The 21,075-nt window shown below is 33.3% G+C and overlaps 1 protein-coding gene across 3 annotated transcripts in view; it reads left to right on the top strand.

The window, feature by feature from the left end:
* Positions 1 to 21,075, top strand: part of LOC150092935 (uncharacterized) — a 192,724-nt gene that overhangs the window by 51,341 nt on the left and 120,308 nt on the right. For all 3 annotated transcript variants that reach the window (XM_090413390.1, XM_090413391.1, XM_090413389.1), the window contains exons 3-4: positions 8,030 to 8,159; positions 20,854 to 20,954. In XM_090413390.1, the coding sequence (XP_090269516.1) occupies positions 8,030 to 8,159; positions 20,854 to 20,954 (231 nt within the window). The remainder of the gene's footprint in view (positions 1 to 8,029; positions 8,160 to 20,853; positions 20,955 to 21,075) is intronic.

Here is a 21,075-nt window from a genome sequence, read left to right on the forward strand (position 1 = left end):
GGACTATACTTTCACAAATACAGCAACAGAGAGCTCCAATCACAATCAATGCATGTACAGTAATGAAATCCTTCACACAGATGTTGCTGACATTATTGCAAATGTTCCAGTATTTCAATAATTGAATAGGTTCATATGATTACAAAACTTTAACTTAGAGAACCGATAGAAAGATGGAAGGATATTGATTTATATATCCATAGAAGAAGACTCGGCTCTGCTTGTACTTATTAGACAAGCTTCCCAGAACTGCAACAGTTCTGGGAAGATGTCAGCGGTGCTGATAGTTTCAGATTGTTTCAGAAGAAGTGGAATGTGATGTAAGCAAATGCATGTGGATGGTGTTCAGAATGGAGAACTGATTTTTAAAATTTAATTTTGTGCTTAATTTTGACTTAAGGTCTTTGGTTTGTTATTTTTAAATTTCAACTTAATTTCTGCAGCTAATAGTTTTGGTTTTTTTAGTGTTCTTACATTTTATATTGAGGTTTCCAGTTGTTTTTGATCAGAATGTAATCAATGCAATTTTTAATTATGCCATCGGAGATGTCCATGTGTGTGGTGGTCTATGGAAAAATATGTTGAGATGAATGGATTATGTTTACATCTTAGATTAGATTATGTTTACATGAACAGGTAAATGTTTATTATGTTCACCTCTTTCATTTCTTTGTCCACTCCAAATTTGCCCATCACATCTTTCATCAAATTCTTCATCTTCATGTATTGATTGACCTGGGGCATAAATTTGGATAATTAAAAAAAAAATCCCTTTATCTTTTCCTTTTAATTAATTGTTATACCCATTCGAATCAAAAAATTAGAATAATCAAAATGTGTTGAATGATTTGCAATTCTAATTTATTGCACAGAAAATAATTATTAACAAAATGAATTAACATAATCTAAATCTTCATACTTTGTAGATTATATAATCATGTAAACACAAAAATGTAATATAAATTATAAGAAGTGAAAAGCATAAAATGCAATCTTCAATGCAACCCAAAAGAAGCAAAAATATAAAATATATACAGGACTAGCAACATGATGGTGGTGCTGGCATTTCATGCGAATTGTCGTCAGATGATTAACAGCACAAAGCTAACTCTGAGTTGCTGTGTGGTTTAAGGTATGTATTAAGAGAAGTTCGAAGTTGAGACAGAGAATTTATTTTAATTACTAAGAGGTTGAAATTAGATAGGGTCTTTTTTGTGTGTATTGCATCCTAATTGGTTCTTATCGCTAGAGATTCCAAGCAGTCTAATTTGATTTTTTCTTGTAAATCAACGATGATAACTTTATCAATTTCAGGAATGTGTTTAGATATCGCTTGCAATGGTATAGTAGCAGGATTTTTGTTGAAATTATCGATGTTTTTAGTGGTGGAATGTAAGTGTTCTGGTATGGAGATATTGCAATCTTGTTAATTTTCCATGAAATGAAACTTTAAAGAAGGAATAGTCAATGCAATGCAGCAATTATTGTATCCTGATTGGTAGTTAAGCTTATAAACTACTTGTTCCTTAGTAATACATTGGTCTGAGATATTTTGATTTTATGCTTTTATAAATTTTGTAGCCTGTTTCTTGTAGTGAAGACAGTTCTGTAATTTGAATATTTGAAGATGTGTTTAATGATTTTCTGAAATTTTAGAATGATGTAGGAATTTTATAAGTTGCTCTGGGAATAAGGCATACAATTCTCAATTCTGGCTGCATAAATAATAATATCTGTTAGTTGTTGAGTATTGGTGAGAAAGGAAGATGTCTTTTAGTTATATGATTGCTTGGCTTATAGCAGTGGTTGAAGAAGAGTATTTATAGGGATTAATTGAACTGTGTTAAAATGACTGCTCTTTTGATGTGGTAAGGGTAGTGAGCCTCCATAGCTCAGTTGGTATAGACAAAGCCCTTTGGTTGGAAAGACCTGTGTTTGATTCCTGTCCATGAATTGAGGAATCTTTATTTGGTCTCTTTCAACTAAAGGTAAGTTAGCTGGTCTCATATGGAGGTAGAGGGTTTTTTCACCCGGAAACTCAAGTTTTTCGTCCCTCAGAACAGGCAAACTGGCCCCGTGAACACACACATGGATCTACATTAAAAAATAATATAGGGAACTTTATCCCTGCACTTGGTTCTTGGGGCCCCAATATTAGCCGCAGTGTTGTGTTATGGATAGATTCATAATTGCAAACCTTCAATATGAAGATGCCACCTAAGATGGTGATAGAAGGGGAAATATAAGGTAGTTTCCAGTATTATGTTTAGATATGTTCAGATCTGGTGAGAGTCAAATTTAGGAAGTTTATGGATTTATCTTCTTCATATTTGATAGAGAATTTTATAATTATTAAATTAATACTGGAAAAGAAACGTAAAAAAAGTAAAATAAATCGGTGACTAATTTTGTATAATACTATTGTGTACTTCTTCAGAATGATACAATGAACACAATTTTTTAATTCATTCAACATGCAACAGATGCCGAATATAGGAACGAAATATCATGAACGTGGATCATTGTTACAGAATGTGACACATTTTGTCTCATAGTTTAATTCATCACTATGTATATCTCTTATGTATGCTGTCCAGAGGTTGATTTAATATCAAGCCTTTCTTTTTACTTTGTTTTTACACTGGATCCATATCATCTCATTAGCCTTTTTAAATTTGTATACATATGTATTTACTTCTATGTATGGTATTGTTGTGATTTGCCAATTAACTTGATAGTTTTTGTTGGTAGTGTGAAAGGACAGTCCATATTTAGATGAATTTCTCCAGAACATCCCTTCTGACCAACATAACAGATACTGCAATTGCAATAGATTTTATAAACTCCTGATCTCTTCATGGGTTGAGATTTTTTGTAGAGGTCTAAAAAGGCAACTTTTAAGTTATGTTCTTGTAAGACTTTTGCTATTTTTGTCTGTGATGTTTTTGATATATGGTAAAGAAACTATGCCTTCGTAGTTGTCTGGTAGCCTGTGATGGTTTATTCAATTCATTATTAATAATTTAGATGTAACCATTTTTTTGAAGAATGTCTTTAATGTAAGTGATTTCTTTGTTTCTTTTATTATCATCACTTGATAACGTCATAGCTCTCTTTTAACGTTTTGATGATACCCTCTTTTTTTTTTTTTTTGTGCTGAGTGGTGGTGGGAATGGGCATGCAAATTTAAACGGTATACTGTATTTTTACTTTATTAGTTTATTAAACTGTATGCTTCAAAAGTAAGAGTATTATGATCTTCAAATGAGATGAGAACATCCAAGAAAACAATGGATCTGTCTTTCTACCTCTGTAAAGTGGCTTTTATGATTTAAACCATTAAGGAAGTCCGTGAAGTTTTGAAGATATACTTTGGCCTAGCCAAATGATGAAAACATCCACATATCTCACCAATAATCTTCATTCGGTATGGTATTTTTCATTAGGTGATTGTTCAAACTTTTCCATGTACAGGTTTGCTAAACATGAAGCAATTGTTTGTTGCACTCATTACTAAGCCTTCGCAAAATAGCTGTCACTCAGGGTGTATGATCCTATATAATTTTGTCCTTTTGGGCAATTAAACAAAATAAATTACTCTCCATTAATTGCAAACTAACCAGAGTTCTCTTAAAGCAAAATGTTAAACCACGTGGCATCTCATAGTTTTTGCACTGTTAATCATCTGATGATGATTATATATATACAGAAACAGCCAGCACCACCTCATTCTGGTCCTGTATATATATTTTACTAGTTTTTGTTGCTTTTTTTTTTTTTTTGGTCTTAAAAATTTTTAGTTTTCATATTTTTCATTTTCAATTTTTTTTTAAATCTATAGTCCATTTGAACCATCATTTTCCTTGTTTATTGGTTATATTTATCCTACATTATCAAGACCATCTCTTATTGCATATTCTCTGTTCGATCATTTGGCTCCAAATGTTTTGTCATCTAAAAATATACAACCAGGTTATTGAAATTACTCTTTCAGTAAGTTAGACATTTTATATTAGTTATTTAATTTAGCTTCTTGTTGGAGATATGGGGTAGCTCCAATACTTAATAAGCTTTGCTACTTTTGTTATCACCTATAATGATTATTCTTGGACCTGTCAATTTGTAATGCTTCCATACCTCAATCATTAGTGTCCTTTCCTTATAAAGACCTAATTTTGAAGGCTGTCTAAGATATTGAAGAACCTTTATAAGCACTTTTCATCTGTGAGTTTCTTGGTCTCTTACAGACATATGAGTTTCCCCTTCCTTGAAACTAAGGTTACTCGTCCTGTAAAACATGGCTAATTATTGTAGAGATCACATGCCCAGAGAGAGCAATGAACATCCTGTATGGGATGAAGACAATACTGAGCACTTACCAGTGAAGACTCAGTTATGAGTCTCAGGTGTGCAATTTTCCAAGGATATGGTACACTTTGATGATTGGATCCTTTTTACCATCAGACAATTAGAATGGCAACTGGTATGTTTTGAACATTACATGTTCCTGGTCTTTTTCATTGAAGCATGACCATCATGGTTGTTTCAATGTTATCTTTACAATAAGCAATATGCAATCAAAATAAAATTCCGGTTTGACTATTCCATATGGACAAGCAGTTTTTGCTTATAGTGGGAAAATATGTTCATCAGACAGATATACATCCCTTTTGGTCTGAAAATCAAAGAATTATTATATGCTTTAGACATTGTGGTAGACAATACAACATGCATGCACAGTTGACAAAAGTATCTGTCAACTGTGCCATACCTGCATGCTATCACACAGTTTGTGCAATCTAGAGAAATAAACATGCCATCCTGCTTCTGCCTACGAGAGGTAACAGGGAGACATATTTCCTTAGACAAGTTCAAAATCATACATTTTCATAGCATCTCCCACTCTTTCTAAACATATCTCATCACATCCCAGTGCACTGTGGCAACCATATTACTGAACTGTAAACCATAGAACTTGTATTAAACTACATCAAATTGAAATGCTACCAGTTGTGCATTATTTATACTGATTCACTATGTTCTCTCTAAGCATATTAGACTCATTCAGTACTCACTTGGATTCCATCAGATTGACAGGTTTTGTCGAATATGTTGGATCTGAAGTCACATGCTAGGATCAAGGGAAATTGAGGTTGCAGGTACTGCAGCTAGGCATTCCCTAGATCTTCATCAGCCTGTCCCCTATATTGATTATAAGCCCATCATTAAACAAAAACTGTTATCCCAATAGCAAACATGGAATAGATTTTAATGAACTGTACAGATAAAACCTGAAATCAAATTGCTGCAGGCATACTTTCCTATAGGATTTTCCTATAGGAATGATGAGATGTATGGAGTATTGTGGATTTGTTTTAACCATTTATTCTTTCTAACTTTAATGATCACAGTCATGCCTGTCCACTCAGGCAGATTTTATTCGAATCATCAAATTATCCTGTTTTTTAATTTCTTCATAACACATACACACACTGAGAGAGATCCAGAACTGCATATAGGAATATTGTTGGATCCTATTTCGTCTTAACCTATACTTTGGATCCGTCAATTTGTCACTACGATGTTCTTAAACAAAAAAAATAAGTTGCTAGTTGATTTCTAATCCAAATATAGAGAAAATTTGTATTTATTGACTGCGCCACTCTATATCTAAATTAGTCAAAGAATTAAAGTAAAACCAACTCTCAACTATTTCCTTTTTATGTGTTGTTATTATGTATATGTCGAGTTTATTTAACTTATTTAATTCACCCGCTTTGGTTCGATTATTTTATGAATGGTGCAGTAAAAGAGATTCAGGCAAAGTACAACTTTAGGTCAACAAAACAAACATTTAATATAGGCTTACAAATTATACACTTTAGTTTAAATCACTGAATAAGGTATTACAAACATTTTGGCTCTTCTGGTAATTTAGTCATATAATTTCAAGCAATGGTTAATCTGTTGTCTGAAATACAGCTTTCACAAAATTCAATTAACCATTTGAAAAAAGTTCAATGTCATAAGTTCCTTAGTAACCAACTACATTAATATCTTATAGTTACTGAAGTTTCAAATACAATATAAGGGCGGCAACACTTCTTCACAAGTATACACTCTATACTTGTGAAGAAGTATAGAACCGCAATAGTTACTGTTAATATACGGATATTCTAGGAAGAAACACACACATATCTCCGCATAGGAATATCAATAGTTGGATGATTCTTACCGGTAATCTTCCTTGTTCATCTACTTATATACGAACATTTCTTATAACTGTATACACTTAAAACAATTAACAACACTCATTAAAACAAATCTTCTTAGTAATAACTGAATAAATTAATGGTCGCAATTCACATAGTTGAACGTTCTTGCTCAGATCAAATGGCTTGAACTATCTTTGACATCACTTGACCAATTTAGTATTCTACTAATAACTCTTGAACTAAGATAACACACAGTAATTCTTTAACTTGAAGTTTTTATGCACAATTGCCTAATATTAAAAAGCATTTAATAAATCTTTTAGGCATTATATCTCTTAACACAGCTATCGTTTAAATTCAACCTTGCTTCCTCTACTTATTCTCTTAGTTACTCCGTTCTAAGCTTCAAGTTTCCGTGTGTCCCTGAAAAGTTGGTCCTGAATTTAAATGCCAACTAAAGTATAGCTAGTCATCCAGTTGTCACCTTGCTATCTTCCGTTGCTTTATTTGTTGTTCTACAACTTATTAGCTAACACGCTCCTCGACTAGTAAACTTTAATTAGCTACTTGAGTGACTCGCTGTTATCGCATTCTGATTCCCCGAATGAATCGTTTTCTCCGTTCTTTGCTTATATATCCCCTCTTCCTGCCGAAATTATTCTCGTGCTCTCTTCAACTAAAATCCTTTCTAGCCCTTCAATACTAATCTGTCACGCACTGTTCTAAACTCGTGCTAGCTATCTTACATACATCTCCATGACAACCAAAACAAAATATAATAAAACTGAGGTATTGCACAACGTTATACCTCTACATACAGGAACAAATGAGGAATATTTACATTTCAATTAATATTCAGTTAAAATGTTGAATAAAAATTCTTATAATATTAACATAGCAATAAATAAAATAAACATAGTAATATTTTAATACAGTCTTTTCACTATTATTATATATCTTTGATTAATTAATTAATTATTAATAGAACTTAAAGCTGTTACATGAATTAAAGAGTTACATGAATATTAATTTATAAACAAGTGATTTACATTAAATAATAATTACTAGTCTAGTTTATGTGATGGAAGATCATGCTTGATTCTGAAGCAAATATTAATTACTCAAATCTCCATATATTCAGGATCCAACAATATTTCAAACCAGTATTACACAAATTATATACTTCAGAAATTCATATATTACATAGACACATTTGCCATTTATATTTCTAAACAGGGACTTGGTTCATTATTGCTGCTACTGTCACAACTACTACCTTACAAACACCTAGTCTGAGTTACAGAAATTATTCTCATAAGTATGATGGCATTTATTCTTCAGTTAACATATCGACCATAAAATGTAATGCCAGGGGCAAGAGAAGGGTTTTATAAATTAAATTCTAGGCGGACAAAAATAGTTTGGGCAATTGTCCACTAATATTTTGGTCCATCGGGAGTTCAAAAATTTTGATATAGATATCATTGTTGAATTTAAAGAAATTTGCTGAATTTTTTTATGAGGGTTAAGATGTCATTGGGTGTTAATTTTGTACATGATTCCAAAGTGTGGTCTTTTAGGAGTAATGTATGAATGATATCTAATGCTCTGGGGGTGTCCACATTGGTATATAGCACCATTGTGTCCAGTGAAGTAAGGACGTCTTTATGGTTTGATATTTTTTGGAATAATCAGCAGTATTTTTAATTATAAATTTAGAAAATAGGCAAAATAAGTATTTATTAGTTTAGATGAGTAATATGAAAAAATATCAAGTTTTTTTTCACCTTTTTTTTTTTTTTTTTTTTTTGTAGGAAAGATGAATCACAGACTGGTCCTTTTCTATCTTGCAAATGATGTATTGCAGAATAGTAAAAGAAAGGGATCAACTTATTTCACTGATAGTTTTGGAGATGTGCTACGGGAGGCTACATCCTTAGTCAGGTATGTATTTCGTTAGTTTAACTCTGTTGAACGTCACTATTTATTTATGGATTATGAAAAATTATCCATATCAAGACCAAATAAATTATTTTATACATAGAGAATAATGCTTGGATGAGCAGCCCATCCAAAGAAAATATTTCCTTTCCTGTTAGTCAGAATAAGCAATCATGGAGTTCTTTCATCTCTCACTCATTTATAAATATAATATTTAATCCTTTGAAATTAAAATAACTTTTCCATTATAAAATATTTCAGTTACAATAATATAAAATGCTTATTTTCTCTCTCTCTCTCTAATATTAACAAATTTGTTTCCTGAATTTCAGTATTATTTATGTTGAGCAGCCACATCTGCACCACTTTATCATAGCAGCACCATGAACATTTCACTGCCTGCTATCATTAACTTTATCAAGATCTATAACTACGAAATAAACTAAGGAGATACATGAAACATCTTTGTATGTAAGTGGAGGTTTCTGTGGTTTAGAAGTTCATAAGACATATTCTGGTAATTGGATCACATTTTTTTATTAAGCTAAAAGCACAATAAAGAAATAAAACCTGACAAGTTTCGTAAAAAAGAGAAATGAATAGTTCACACTATACAGTTGTAGCCATCTGACTGTTTATAAAATTAAAAAATCAGCATGCAGATTCAAAGCAGTGTGCTAAGTTTAAATAATGCTGGATGATGCCACCTTCTGTTGTTCACGATGATAATGTCTGAGGTTTGACTGAGTTATTTTTTTAATCAAAGCTGACCAAACTTGGTGTAGAATTAGGCCTTTGTTTTTATTGCATTGTGTTGGAATTCTAAGCATGTTTGCAGCTTCTTTAAATTTCCTTATGTAACAGTTTTTTTCTATATAAGACATGTTTGTTTTCTGCCAGAATACATTGTGGCCGATGGAAGTGGTATGGAAAGCTAGACCTGATTTGTGTTCTCTTTTGTTTTGTACGTCCTTTGTACCACCACCCTTTGCAAAAAATAGGTCTAATAAAAACCCTGAGGCACAGAGCTTATAATATTTCCAGCACAGAAAAACAGAGACATGAAGAATTGGAATATTTAACACATATCCTCAAAAAAAAAAGGTTATGAACCCAAGCCTATCAAAAAAATCCTCCACACACCTCCTACAAACATCTCACAGAAACAAGATTTCAAAAACGGCATCACACTTCCATATATCAAGAATGTTACAGACAAGATGGCTAAATTACTAAACAAACATAACATCAAAGTAGCCTTTCTGCCACTGGAAAAAATTTCAAGATATTTATATCCCCTGAAACCTCCATATCATCCTTTAAAAAAACCAGGTGTTTATAAAATTTATTGTTCTTGCAGCATCTGCTACGTAGGACAGACAGGAAGATCTGGAGAAATATGCATAAACGAACACCAAAAGGATGTACAAAACAGAAGAGAACATAAATCAGGTCTAGTTTTCCATACCACTTCCATTGGCCACAATGTATTCTGGCAGAAAACAAACATGTCTTATATAGAAAAAAACTGTTACATAAGGAAATTTAAAGAAGCTGCAAACATGCTTAGAATTCCAACACAATGCAATAAAAACCAAGGCCTAATTCTACACCAAGTTTGGTCAGCTTTGATTAAAAAAATAACTCAGTCAAACCTCAGACATTATCATCGTGAACAACAGAAGGTGGCATCATCCAGCATTATTTAAACTTAGCACACTGCTTTGAATCTGCATTCTGATTTTTTAATTTTATAAACAGTCAGACAGCTACAACTGTATAGTGTGAACTATTCATTTCTCTTTTTTGTTGTTTTAACTTTCAGTTACCTTTTACCCCTGAAGATGTAAGTCAAATGACTTATGAAACTTGTCGGGTTTTATTTCTTTATTGTGCTTTTAGCTTAATAAAAAAAATGTGGTCCAATTACCGGAATATGCCTTATGAATCTTTGTATGTATTAAGCATGGTCCAAAAGCTAAGTTTTTTTACAGTCTTCACAGTATAAATGGAAAGCATTTCTCGTAGGTCTTGTATGTGAGGTTTAATGTTTACTTGCTGTATCGGTTCACTTAGTAAATGCTTTATTATACAAGGATTGTTTGAAAAATTTGGTAAATTTCCAGTAGACGGCAACACAATTCGTTCGCTTATACCAGTGTTGGCAGGTGTCATCTTTTTCATGACCCCTTGCAAAATTTTACCCACGTGCGATGCGTAGTTCTTGTTTGGCAAACATTTAAAATGACTGTTTGCATTTTTCATAAAAATGGAGAAAAACGAGTTTCGTGCAGTGATGAAACACTTTTATTTGAAGAAGTGGATGGCCATGCAGATCAGAGCAGAGTTAGATGCAGTTCATGGGGACTCTGCATCAGCATTAAAGACTATTTATTTTTGGATAAATGGATAATTTATCCAAAAATAACTCTTTGCATCTAGAGTGCACTTCATTAAAGATGAAGTGCGCTCCGGACGCCCGACTGAGGTCATTACAAAGGAAATGATTGACAAAATCCATGGTATCATTATGGAAGACTGCTGAGTGAAAGTGCATGAGATTGATGAGGTTGTAGGCATCTCAACTGAACTGGTGTATAATATCTAGTACGAACGATTACATATGAAAAAGCTGTGTGTGCAATGGGTGTTGCGATTGTTGACTGTCGATCACAAACGCATGTGAAAAGACATTTAAATGCAGTGTTTGGTGATGTTAATTGCAATTTGCAGGATTTTTTTGTGTCGATTCGTGACTGTAAATGAAACTTGGATCAACCACTACACACCTGAGTCCAAGCAGCAGTCAAAACAGTGGACAGTGCCCTGTGAAAGAGCACTGAAAAAAGCGAAGACCATTTTGTCAGCTGGGAAGGTGATGGCCACTGTTTTTCGGGATTCCCAAGGAATTATCATGATAGACTATTTGGAAAAGGGTAAGACAATAACAGGAGTCTATTATGCATCATTATTGGACTGTTTAAAAGAAGAACTGAAGAAAAATGGCCAAGATTGGAGCACAAAAAATGGTCTTTCATCAAGACAATGCACCGTCCCACACATTGGCCGTCGCAATGGCAAAATTGCACGAATTGAGGTTCGAATTGATTCCACATTCATCGTATTCTCTGGACTTGGTCCCACGTGACTACTACTTGTTTCCAAACTTAAAAATTTGGCTTGTATTGTTTTGGAATTTAGCTATTTCTGGTAACTGTCCTTTTTTGTTTTTCTTATATTTTCTATTTCTTTGTTCCAGTCTCATAGTCCTCTCTTTCTAATCCATTTGTGCTTTATTCCTAAGCTTTTTGTTGCTGCTTTTGTGAGAATTCGTTTCAAATTTTCCCATTCCTCTTCTATGTCACTTGATTCTTGTGTTTTTAAGTTTGTGCATTTTTGATGTTGTTGTCTAACATGGGGATCCTGTAATGAAGAAATTTTGTAACTTGGTTGATAAGAATTTTCAATTTTACGTATTTTTAGCTGCTTTGGTTTAAATCGAATTTTTGCTGATACATATAATGATCAGAGTTTAATTCAAAGCCTCGATATGCTCTTATGTCTAAAATTAACTTTGCTAATTTAAAATTTGCGATAACATAGTCAATTCCTGAGTTGCTTCCTCTGGCTGACCAAGTATATTTATTTATTTCCTTGTGTTTGAACACTGAATTCATTATTCTCATATTATTATAAATGACAAAATCTCACAGTCTCTGACCATTTTGATTACATGTATCTTTGCCAAATTTACCTATGTTTGTTTTATATTTTTTGTTTCCTATTCTGGCATTTAAATCTCTTGCTAGTAGTAAATAGTCGGTTTTGTTTGTTTTATCTGTGGCATTCTGTAATTCTTTATAAAATATATTACTGTCTTCTTTTTTTTCTCTTTTCTGGTGCATATGCACCAGTTGTTATGTGGCCTTTTAATGTCTTGAGTCTAATTTCTATTAGTCTTCCTATATCTATCTCTCCATATATATATATAATAATAATATGGAATAATATATGATATGAAGTGGTATTTCTGGAACCCTGACTATAGTAACATTTTGTTTATATAAATATATGTATACACTTTTTACCACAATTCATACTGTGTATAAGTAAAAATTTTTTGTGATCAGCAGATTTAAGTGGTATTTCTGGAACCGTGACTGTAGTAATATTTTGTTTTCTTGAGTATATAGTATTACTTATGGGACTATACAGTTTCAAGCTTTTTACTCTAATCCTATTTTCCCCATAAGCCTGTTATTTATTGTGTGAAACTATAATGTGATTTTTAGGAACACATACCGTGTTATAGAAGAAAAGATAGTGATGTGATTTTGATGCCAAATAGCCCTAGTAGCTTCTGTGGGATAAGAGGAGCATAAGGAATTTTCGAAAAGCTCAAGGTGAATTAACCAGTTTGATGTAGAATTTTATGAGCGGTAGGATTTTTGTTCCTTTCAAAGCATTGACTGGCCAGAGGACATGCACACACGATAGACAGATATTGCAGACTATGTAATCAGGAATATTTGCCCTTTTGTTACCAAAATTAGGTTTATGAGAAGCCAAATTACTATAACAGACTTGAACCTAATAAAGAAGATGGGATAAAATGATTGTTGACCAAGCATTATTTATAATCTGTCATTCCATTATTTCTGTTACAGTCTATGGGAATATGGAGATCACCTCAGCATCTTCTTTTGAAGTTATTATAGGATATATATTAAATCATTGAAGGTGGTTAATTGAATTAGTTGTTCACAATTTCATCAAATAAATTATTATTATGTGACACCTCCAGGGAGTCCAAAGACTCATCGAGGGAGAGTGTGCCAACAGCATCGAGCAATTGACCCCCTTCCAACTACTAACTGCGCTCAAACTTGTTTAACTTTTTTTGTGAGCCATTAGTAGCAGAGGCTCTACCAATCGACCAATCTTTGCTGGCTAAATGTGAAGTATGTTTTGTGAAAATAGCTATAACAGCTGCAGGAGTGAAAGAAAGAAACTTGATAACCTAAAAGGTGTAGATTTGAATATAAATGTTTAAGTTTACAAAGTAAGTTGTTAGGACACATTTTCTTTATACACCCAATGTAATGTTAATATTGCAATTGTTTTGTCTTATTTGTCTTTTCCTTCTGATTATCTGTTATTACTGTTAGGCTTTCTTTATGATTTTCAAGAATGAAGTGTCCTGCTTTGAATTATTAGATTAATAATAGTTCATTTCTAGTAGTAATGAAGAAAGGTGTGAGTGATGCACCTCGTTATCAAACAATGGCAAGAAGCATTGCTATCAAAGTGGAGACAAAATATATTAATAAAAAAGGAATTAACATTTCCGAGAACAAATTGGTTCTAATTTGCAGATAAGATATTAAATTTTGTTATTATCACTTCTCAGCTTTCCAATATAGTCAGATCTTATATTTGTCTTTTAATGCAATCCTATACTAATCCATCTAGATCTTAGTCTTATTCCATTCTTGCCATCAAATACACGTTTTGCTAACCTTTCCTCTCCCATTCCATTTAAGTGACCATACCACCTTACATTAGCTCTGCTCAAGCATTCTTGAATGCTAACAATGTCAAATTCCTTCCCTAATATCCTAATTTTTAATGATTCTGCCATTGATAACATCTGTTTACTCTAATTTTTCTGAGAAAGATCTGTGAGTTCAAATTGGTTTAAACACTGTCTTGTATACTACTGGTTTAGTGTTTTGCCTAATTTCTCTCCTTATTCTATATAAACTTATTCATCTGGTTCCTCACCATACAAGCTTTGCAGTTTTTTTTTTTTTTTTTTTGGGAGCTTTACTGTGGCTCCCTAGGTGGCATGAAATTTCATCATGTTGTACCATCATGGTAGTTTTTTAGCCAGTACATGATAGTTTTGTCGGCATAGTCCAAATTGTTAGCCCATCCTTATTTGTTCAGAATCAAGTTGAATACCTACTCCTGGAGTGTGTCACGTGATGCTGAGATTTGAACATTAGGTCATAAGTTGTAGTCAGTTTTCCACATTCTGTAAAGATTATATGGATGCCTCCTCCCAGTTATGTAACCTTCAACCCTTAAGCAACCCCTGAAATATTTTGCTGTTGCTAGTAATTCTTATAGGCATACTAGTACACTTTACTCTGGTTCGAGTTGTAACTGCTGTTGACTGGCAAATGAAACAGGGATTTATGAACCTTTTTTGCAAGGGTTGAGTATCATCAATGACATCATAATTAATGATAAGTAGTTGAATTAAAAGCATCACTGGTTTTGTAAATAGCAATATGACAATTTACAAGAACATAAAAAAAAAAGTGAGGGATAAATATGACTTGAAAGATAAGTAGATTATTAAAGCTAGAATAACCATGAACACAGTAATAAATGCAGTATTACAGTGATATAAGAAAAGTTTTCTTTATTTTAAGCTTGCAAGTTGCTGTAACATGATTTTAATTATATAAAACTTTAAAACATAGTTATTAAATAACTTGATTTGCTAAAGTTTCATAGCTAATATTTCTGTAACAATGCATCAACAGAGCAAACACACACAAAGAAAATAGTGTGGTCTCCTTTCTTTGTGCATGCGGTATGAGTGGTGACTTAGCTGGGCATTGAATCCATGGAGCCAGCACATTCAAGGAGTAAAATGTTTTTCTCTGGCCAGCTGCCAGGTAGTACTCGGGATGAATCTAATAGTGATGCAAGGCCTTTCAATGAATTGGTGAACTATTAATATCCTCCTGCTGCTTATTCTGCCAGGTTTGTGTCTAGAAGGAGTCAGAATATAGGAGCATGCAGGGGAAAACCTAGACTCCAATTCAAGCATGGATTGGAGTCCAGATACCCACTCTGTGGGAATCATGTCCATCTTTATTGCATGCCCTTATCCTGTAAATTTTTCCAGTATTTCATTACCATGATTGACAGCATAAAAGAATTAGTGATACTACTATCAAAAAAAACTTGCGAAATGAAACAAAAAAATGAAAAAAAACAAATATATAATGAAAAAATGCAGCAAATAGCAAAATTCTATGTAAAAATCAATAACAACAAAACACTTTCATAATTACTAGTGTTCGTGGGCTCAATATACTAACAGCAGTGATGTGCACCATCACTTAAAACATCCAAACCTGGTCTGTTATACATCCTTTGTAACTACAGCTCACCAAAGTTTTCCATATTACATTATACATGATGTAATGATTTGGGATGCCTTTTGCAAGAAGGATGGACCATGAAATTTTGTCTCATCTGATATCCCATGCCAAAGGCTATTAGACCCAGAATTTCCTTTACATGATTAGCTTTGGCTCAAGATTTCCTTGTCCCATTTTGTCTTGATTTATTGCTACCTCCTAATTCTGATGAATCTGCTGACTTTTTTTTTGATTGTATATGATCATCTTTTAGAGATAATCTAATTACCCAAACAGTGAAATAATCTTCCTTGGAGATTTCAACATCCAACCTGGAAGAGAAACTAAATTATTGTAATAGTGATTTAGCACAAGTCTTTCACCTGCTTCCAGAATATCATGTGATTCTCATATTTCTTACAACACCCTGACCTTTTCTTAACCGGTTCCCCCTTCAAATACATTGATTTGCTGTGCCAACCATAACCTTGTTCATTGGAAGTTTTTTCACTTGGTTATGCTATAAATTAAGGATACCAAGAAATTATATACTTGGTTTAATCCTTTATCTGAGTGTAAGCAAACAAAGTTTTCGCCTGAAGTATTTTCAGGACTGGGTAACTCGTATAAGGAAGCTAAGACTTCACATCACTTGCCTTAGTATCCCATAATGCAAAGCACATCTCCTTGTGGACATGTATAATGCTATGCATTATGGGAACTTTCTCTGATCCAGAGTAATTTAATAATAAGGTGTTACACCTTTTGGCAATTCGTATATGAAAATATGACTTCTGCATTACTTCAACCATAGTATCACCTCTGGGTCTGGCTCCCACTGAAGAGACCTCGATAAAGGTCGAAGCCAATCTGGGTAGTGACCCTTCCCATAATGCATAGCATTACACACATCCACAAGGAGATGTGCTTTGCATTATGGGATACTAAGGCAAGTGATGCGAAGTCTTAGCTTCCTTATACGAGTTGCCCCAGTCTTGAAAATAGTTCAGGTGCAAAGTTGTTTGCTTACACTTGGATAAAGGATTAAACCAAGTATATAATTTCTTGGTATCTTTAATTTATAACCTTGTTCATGTTTCTTTTTCTACAGGTCAACTCCTGTGGTACTACAGTAATGCCAGTTGGGATGCTTTATAATTTCTATTCTCCTTTTCAATCATCTCATTACTTTTTCCCATTCTCCTGATCCAATTGCTTGTTCTGATCTATTAATTGAAATTATTCATTTGTTTCAAAGAATGCCTTTATTTCCCATTCTACTTGAGATTTCTGTTCCCCTCTTCTGTGGTCTGATTACTGTTTCCCACTCTCCTGATCCAAGTGCTTGTTCTGATCTAATAACTGAAATGATTCATTTGTTTGGATGAATGCCTTTATTTCCAACTGCACTCGAAATCCTTGATCCTTATCCAGGTCTTGATTTTTCAGCAAATCTGCCGAAACATTCCAAACTAAAAGTGCAGCATATGCTCAATCGCAAGTGCCAAATGTCCTAAGCTAGCATTCTTACTCAAATATGGCAATCAACCATTGTAGTCCCTTGTCAAGACTGTTAAACAAACTTCTGCCTTACTATGTTTCTGCCTCTCTTTCTCTCTCATCCTGATGTAACATGATAATACCTAAAGATAAATCAGCCATCTTGGTATTATCAATTTTTTCCTCAAACTCTTGTTTAGATTACCAAGGCATGGCAAATTTCCTCCTGTTATTCCTTAAAGTATCTGCAGTTTGATTCTTCTTATCTTTCACCATAAGTACATTAGAAAAATAATAAGTAGCCTTGATACTAATCTTTCATTTGCACTAAAAGCTTGTGCATCTGAAATATCACTCATCGTATATTGCCTTTCAAGCTATCCTATTCATTTGGCATCTATCCAACAATATGGAAACAAGCATTTATCTGGCCCATTCCTAAAAAAAGGAGATAAAAGTTAGCTATCAAACTGTCATTCCATTACCTTCACTTAAGCACTCTTCAGTATGGATTTTTGCCATTCTTCTACTTTAGATTGATAATGTCATCCACTACAGACACAGGCCAGAGAAAGATTCTGAGAAACACATGGTCTCTCTTGATATTTCCAAGGCAATTTGAGTCTGATATTGCTGTCTTCTGACCAAACTGCCATCTAATGATGTTATTTGTACTTTGAGTGGATTGCTGGCTTCCTCTAACTCATTGCGTGTCAGGAAGGATGGCTTTCTCATTGACTTTCCATCAGTGATAGAGTATCTTAATGCTCTATGCTAATCACCTACACTCTTCCAATGATTTTCTTCAATACATCAACAATCTTCTCACTGACATGAAATCCTGTTCATAGCTTTATTGATAACTACTTTCCATTCCTTTTCTTCATAAACAGAACCTTTTATTACTCAGATGATTCACGATCTTCTATGGTCACTGCCTTAATCGCAGATCTTCTAGCCATTCTCAAGTGGAGTGAAGATAATTTAGTGAATTGTAGTGCTAAGCAACACACGCACACAGTCCTTTCCTATTTCCTGGAAGAAATGCCATGCCTTATTCACCCTCACATTTCATAACATTCTACTCACCAACCAAGCTCACTTCTCTCTTTATGGATTGACTTTTACATGTATCCTATCCTGGCATACAAGTCCATACCTCCTCAGCCCCTAAAAAGCTTGGAATTATTTGTTCTAAACTGTTTCTGTTCTGTTCTAAACTGATATTTTTGTTTTAAGAGTTTTTCTGATTCATATATCACTGTAGTATGGCCATCATTGTAAAGAATTTTATTTGCATTTCTTTTCTGGTTTTGCCTTTTAAAGTTCTTATTCCACACATTTTGAGATATGTTCACTTTTTTGTCTATATCAGTTTTATTATTAAATGTGTTGCATGCTAAATAGTTGCACAAGGCTTGTTCAACAACTGTTTTGGTTCTATTTGGGAATATTCTAATAAAAGCCATTACTTTAGTTTTTTGGAATTAAAATTTTCATAGTTTTCATTGTCAGCATCCAGGAATGTGTTAGCAGAGCTAATCTCAGGTGGTATGGGTCACTTAAACAGAATGGGCGAGGAAAGATTAGCAAAACAAGTGTTCTCTGCCAAGTTGGCAGGAAAATGACCCAGAGGAAGACCAAGATATAGGTGGATTGATACGGTACAAAGTGCCTTAGACGATAGAAATATAAGATCTGATAATGTTGGAGTCTTGACAAGTAACAGACTGATTTGGAGGAAAATTGTAGATAGGAAGTAAGTAATGATCTAAATTTTTCATGTAGTGCTATCATATCCTGTACACCCCTTGAGGGTACATGGCAGGAATTTGATGATGATGATGATAGTTTCACAATGTTGTAATTTAAACAGATTTTTGTAGTTATCCTCATTTTTCTATATCACTGCTTGATCATCTGTAAAATGCACTGTATTAACAGAAATTCTGCTGCTCTTCTTAACCAGCATGATTGTATGATGGCAATTGTGCATATTTTAAATAGAAATGGGAATAAGCTGCAACCTCTGCAACCCTTGATTTATAGTTATTTCTTTGGCATCATTAGAGACAAAATGTGAAATTATTTGTGTTCCTTGGGATATAGACTTTTAATAGATTATACTAACCTACCTATCTCGGAAAACTTGGTCTGCCCTTAACCGAATCCGCACCAACCATGGCAGATGTGCAGACCACCTTTACAAATGGGGCATGATTGCCTCACCCAGGTGCGACTGTGGATCACCCTGCCAGACAATCATATTATAGCAGAATGTGTCCTACGTGCATACAGTGGAAACTTGTCAGACTTCATCCATGCTACACCAAGTGCAGTCGGCGGGATAATTAACCTAGACATTCATTTGTAGCCTATTCTTGAGTCTCTTTATTATGTCTTGTATTATGTCTTCTTATTGTACATATATCTATTACTATGTCCATATATATTAAGGATTAATGTAATGTAACTTTTCATGTCTGAGCCATATGCTAAATAAATAGATTATAATGTATTTAAGATTTTCTCTTAGCTTTGTAATTTGTCAGACTTTAAAATATGAGTAAATACATTGTTGATGCAAAACCTACCATGTCTCACTTCACTTTATTCTTATAGTAAAAGCACAAGAGATTTTGTAAATTTCTATTAATTATTTCACTGCATAATTTTATATACACTATTCAAAACTTATCCCTCTGATATCTATCCCTTTAATAATAATATTTTTTTTGAGTTCATGATTGCTGACAAAATTATATTATAAATTAAAGATACGAAGAAATTATATTCTTGGTTTAATCACCTTACCGGCTATTATGGGTCAAATATGCATCCTCATACACTTCGTATCCATCATATATTTCAATGTAATATCAATGGTATTATAATTTTAATATGCACTTTGCATCCATGATAACCTTGCCAGTATTGTCGTTAATCCTTTATCCAAGTGTAAACAAACAAGTTTGCCTGAACTATTTTCAGGACTGGAGCAACTTGTGAAAAGAAGCTAATGAACATGTATAATGCTGTGCATTATGGGAAGGGTTACCAGTTTCGACCTTTATTGAGGTCTCATCAATGGAAGCCAGACTCAGAGGTGATACTAAGGATTAATTTCTCTTTTTTTGCTAGATGAGCAAAGCAAGAATACTTTTCATATTCCCCGTTATCTGTATATTCGTTATGATCATGGCAGGAGGGTAACAGCAATAGCCAAGCCTCAGTTAGAACTTCATTGGCTGCAGCATTGCCATCCATTACCCTCTCTGGGTATCTATTTTAGTCACCTTGTACAACATGAATGGGTTGCAGTGGAGCTATGCTTATCCCGGCCACCACACAGAGAGGTGATACAAAGGTTGAAGTAATGCAGAAGTCATATTTTCATATACAAGTAGCCAAAAGGTGTCACACCTTATTATTAAAATACTCTGGATTAGAGAAAGTTGTTGGAAGTTTTTCCACTTGGTTATACTATAAATTAAAGATACCAAAAAATTATATTCTTGGTTTAATCCTTTATTCAAGCATAAGCAAACAAGTTTGCACCTGAACTATTTTCAGGACTGGGGCAACTCATGTAAAGAAGCTAATTAATGACTTCACATCACTTGCCTCCCTTACACTTGGATAAAGGATTAAACCAAGAATATAGTTGCTGACAAAATTGTCATGTAATAGTAATATGCATTCTTATCACATAATGTATACTTATAGGTAAAAGTATGACTACATAAACTGTATTCAATTTTTTTATTTTATTTATTTATTTTTATTTTTATTTTTTACTGTCAAAAACTTTTTAGCTTGATTAAAGTGTTATTTCATATCTAAGAAATTGTTCATATGTAACTGTGACTCTATATAAACTGAATGGTTTTTACCCTGTTTTGAAACAGAACATATAGCAAATGAGAAATTCAGTTGGAGTCAAAGTTAAGAACACTTATGAAATGGGATAAAACCATTCAGTGTGTGTGTATATATCAGTATATGATTATCTGATATTATAGTTTTAAATTTTTCAGAGATGAAAATATACGTTCAAATGTAGAGCGAGTTTTTCAGATTTGGGAAAACAGAAATGTATTCAGTTCGGAATTTATTTCTGAACTTCAGAGTATTCTAGGTAAGTGTGGTTGACATTTTTTCCTTTAATAAATGAATTGAAATATGTATAAAAATGTGTTAAAAATTGTTTTGTTTTCACTCATTTTGTATTTTCAGTTCATATCTTATGAGCCACTGAA

Source organism: Typopeltis vanoorti, chromosome 24 (assembly GCF_054136105.1).
Source record: "Typopeltis vanoorti isolate ZY-2024b chromosome 24, IOZ_Tvanoo_1.0, whole genome shotgun sequence".
In the NCBI taxonomy this organism is placed as follows: domain Eukaryota; kingdom Metazoa; phylum Arthropoda; class Arachnida; order Uropygi; family Thelyphonidae; genus Typopeltis; species Typopeltis vanoorti.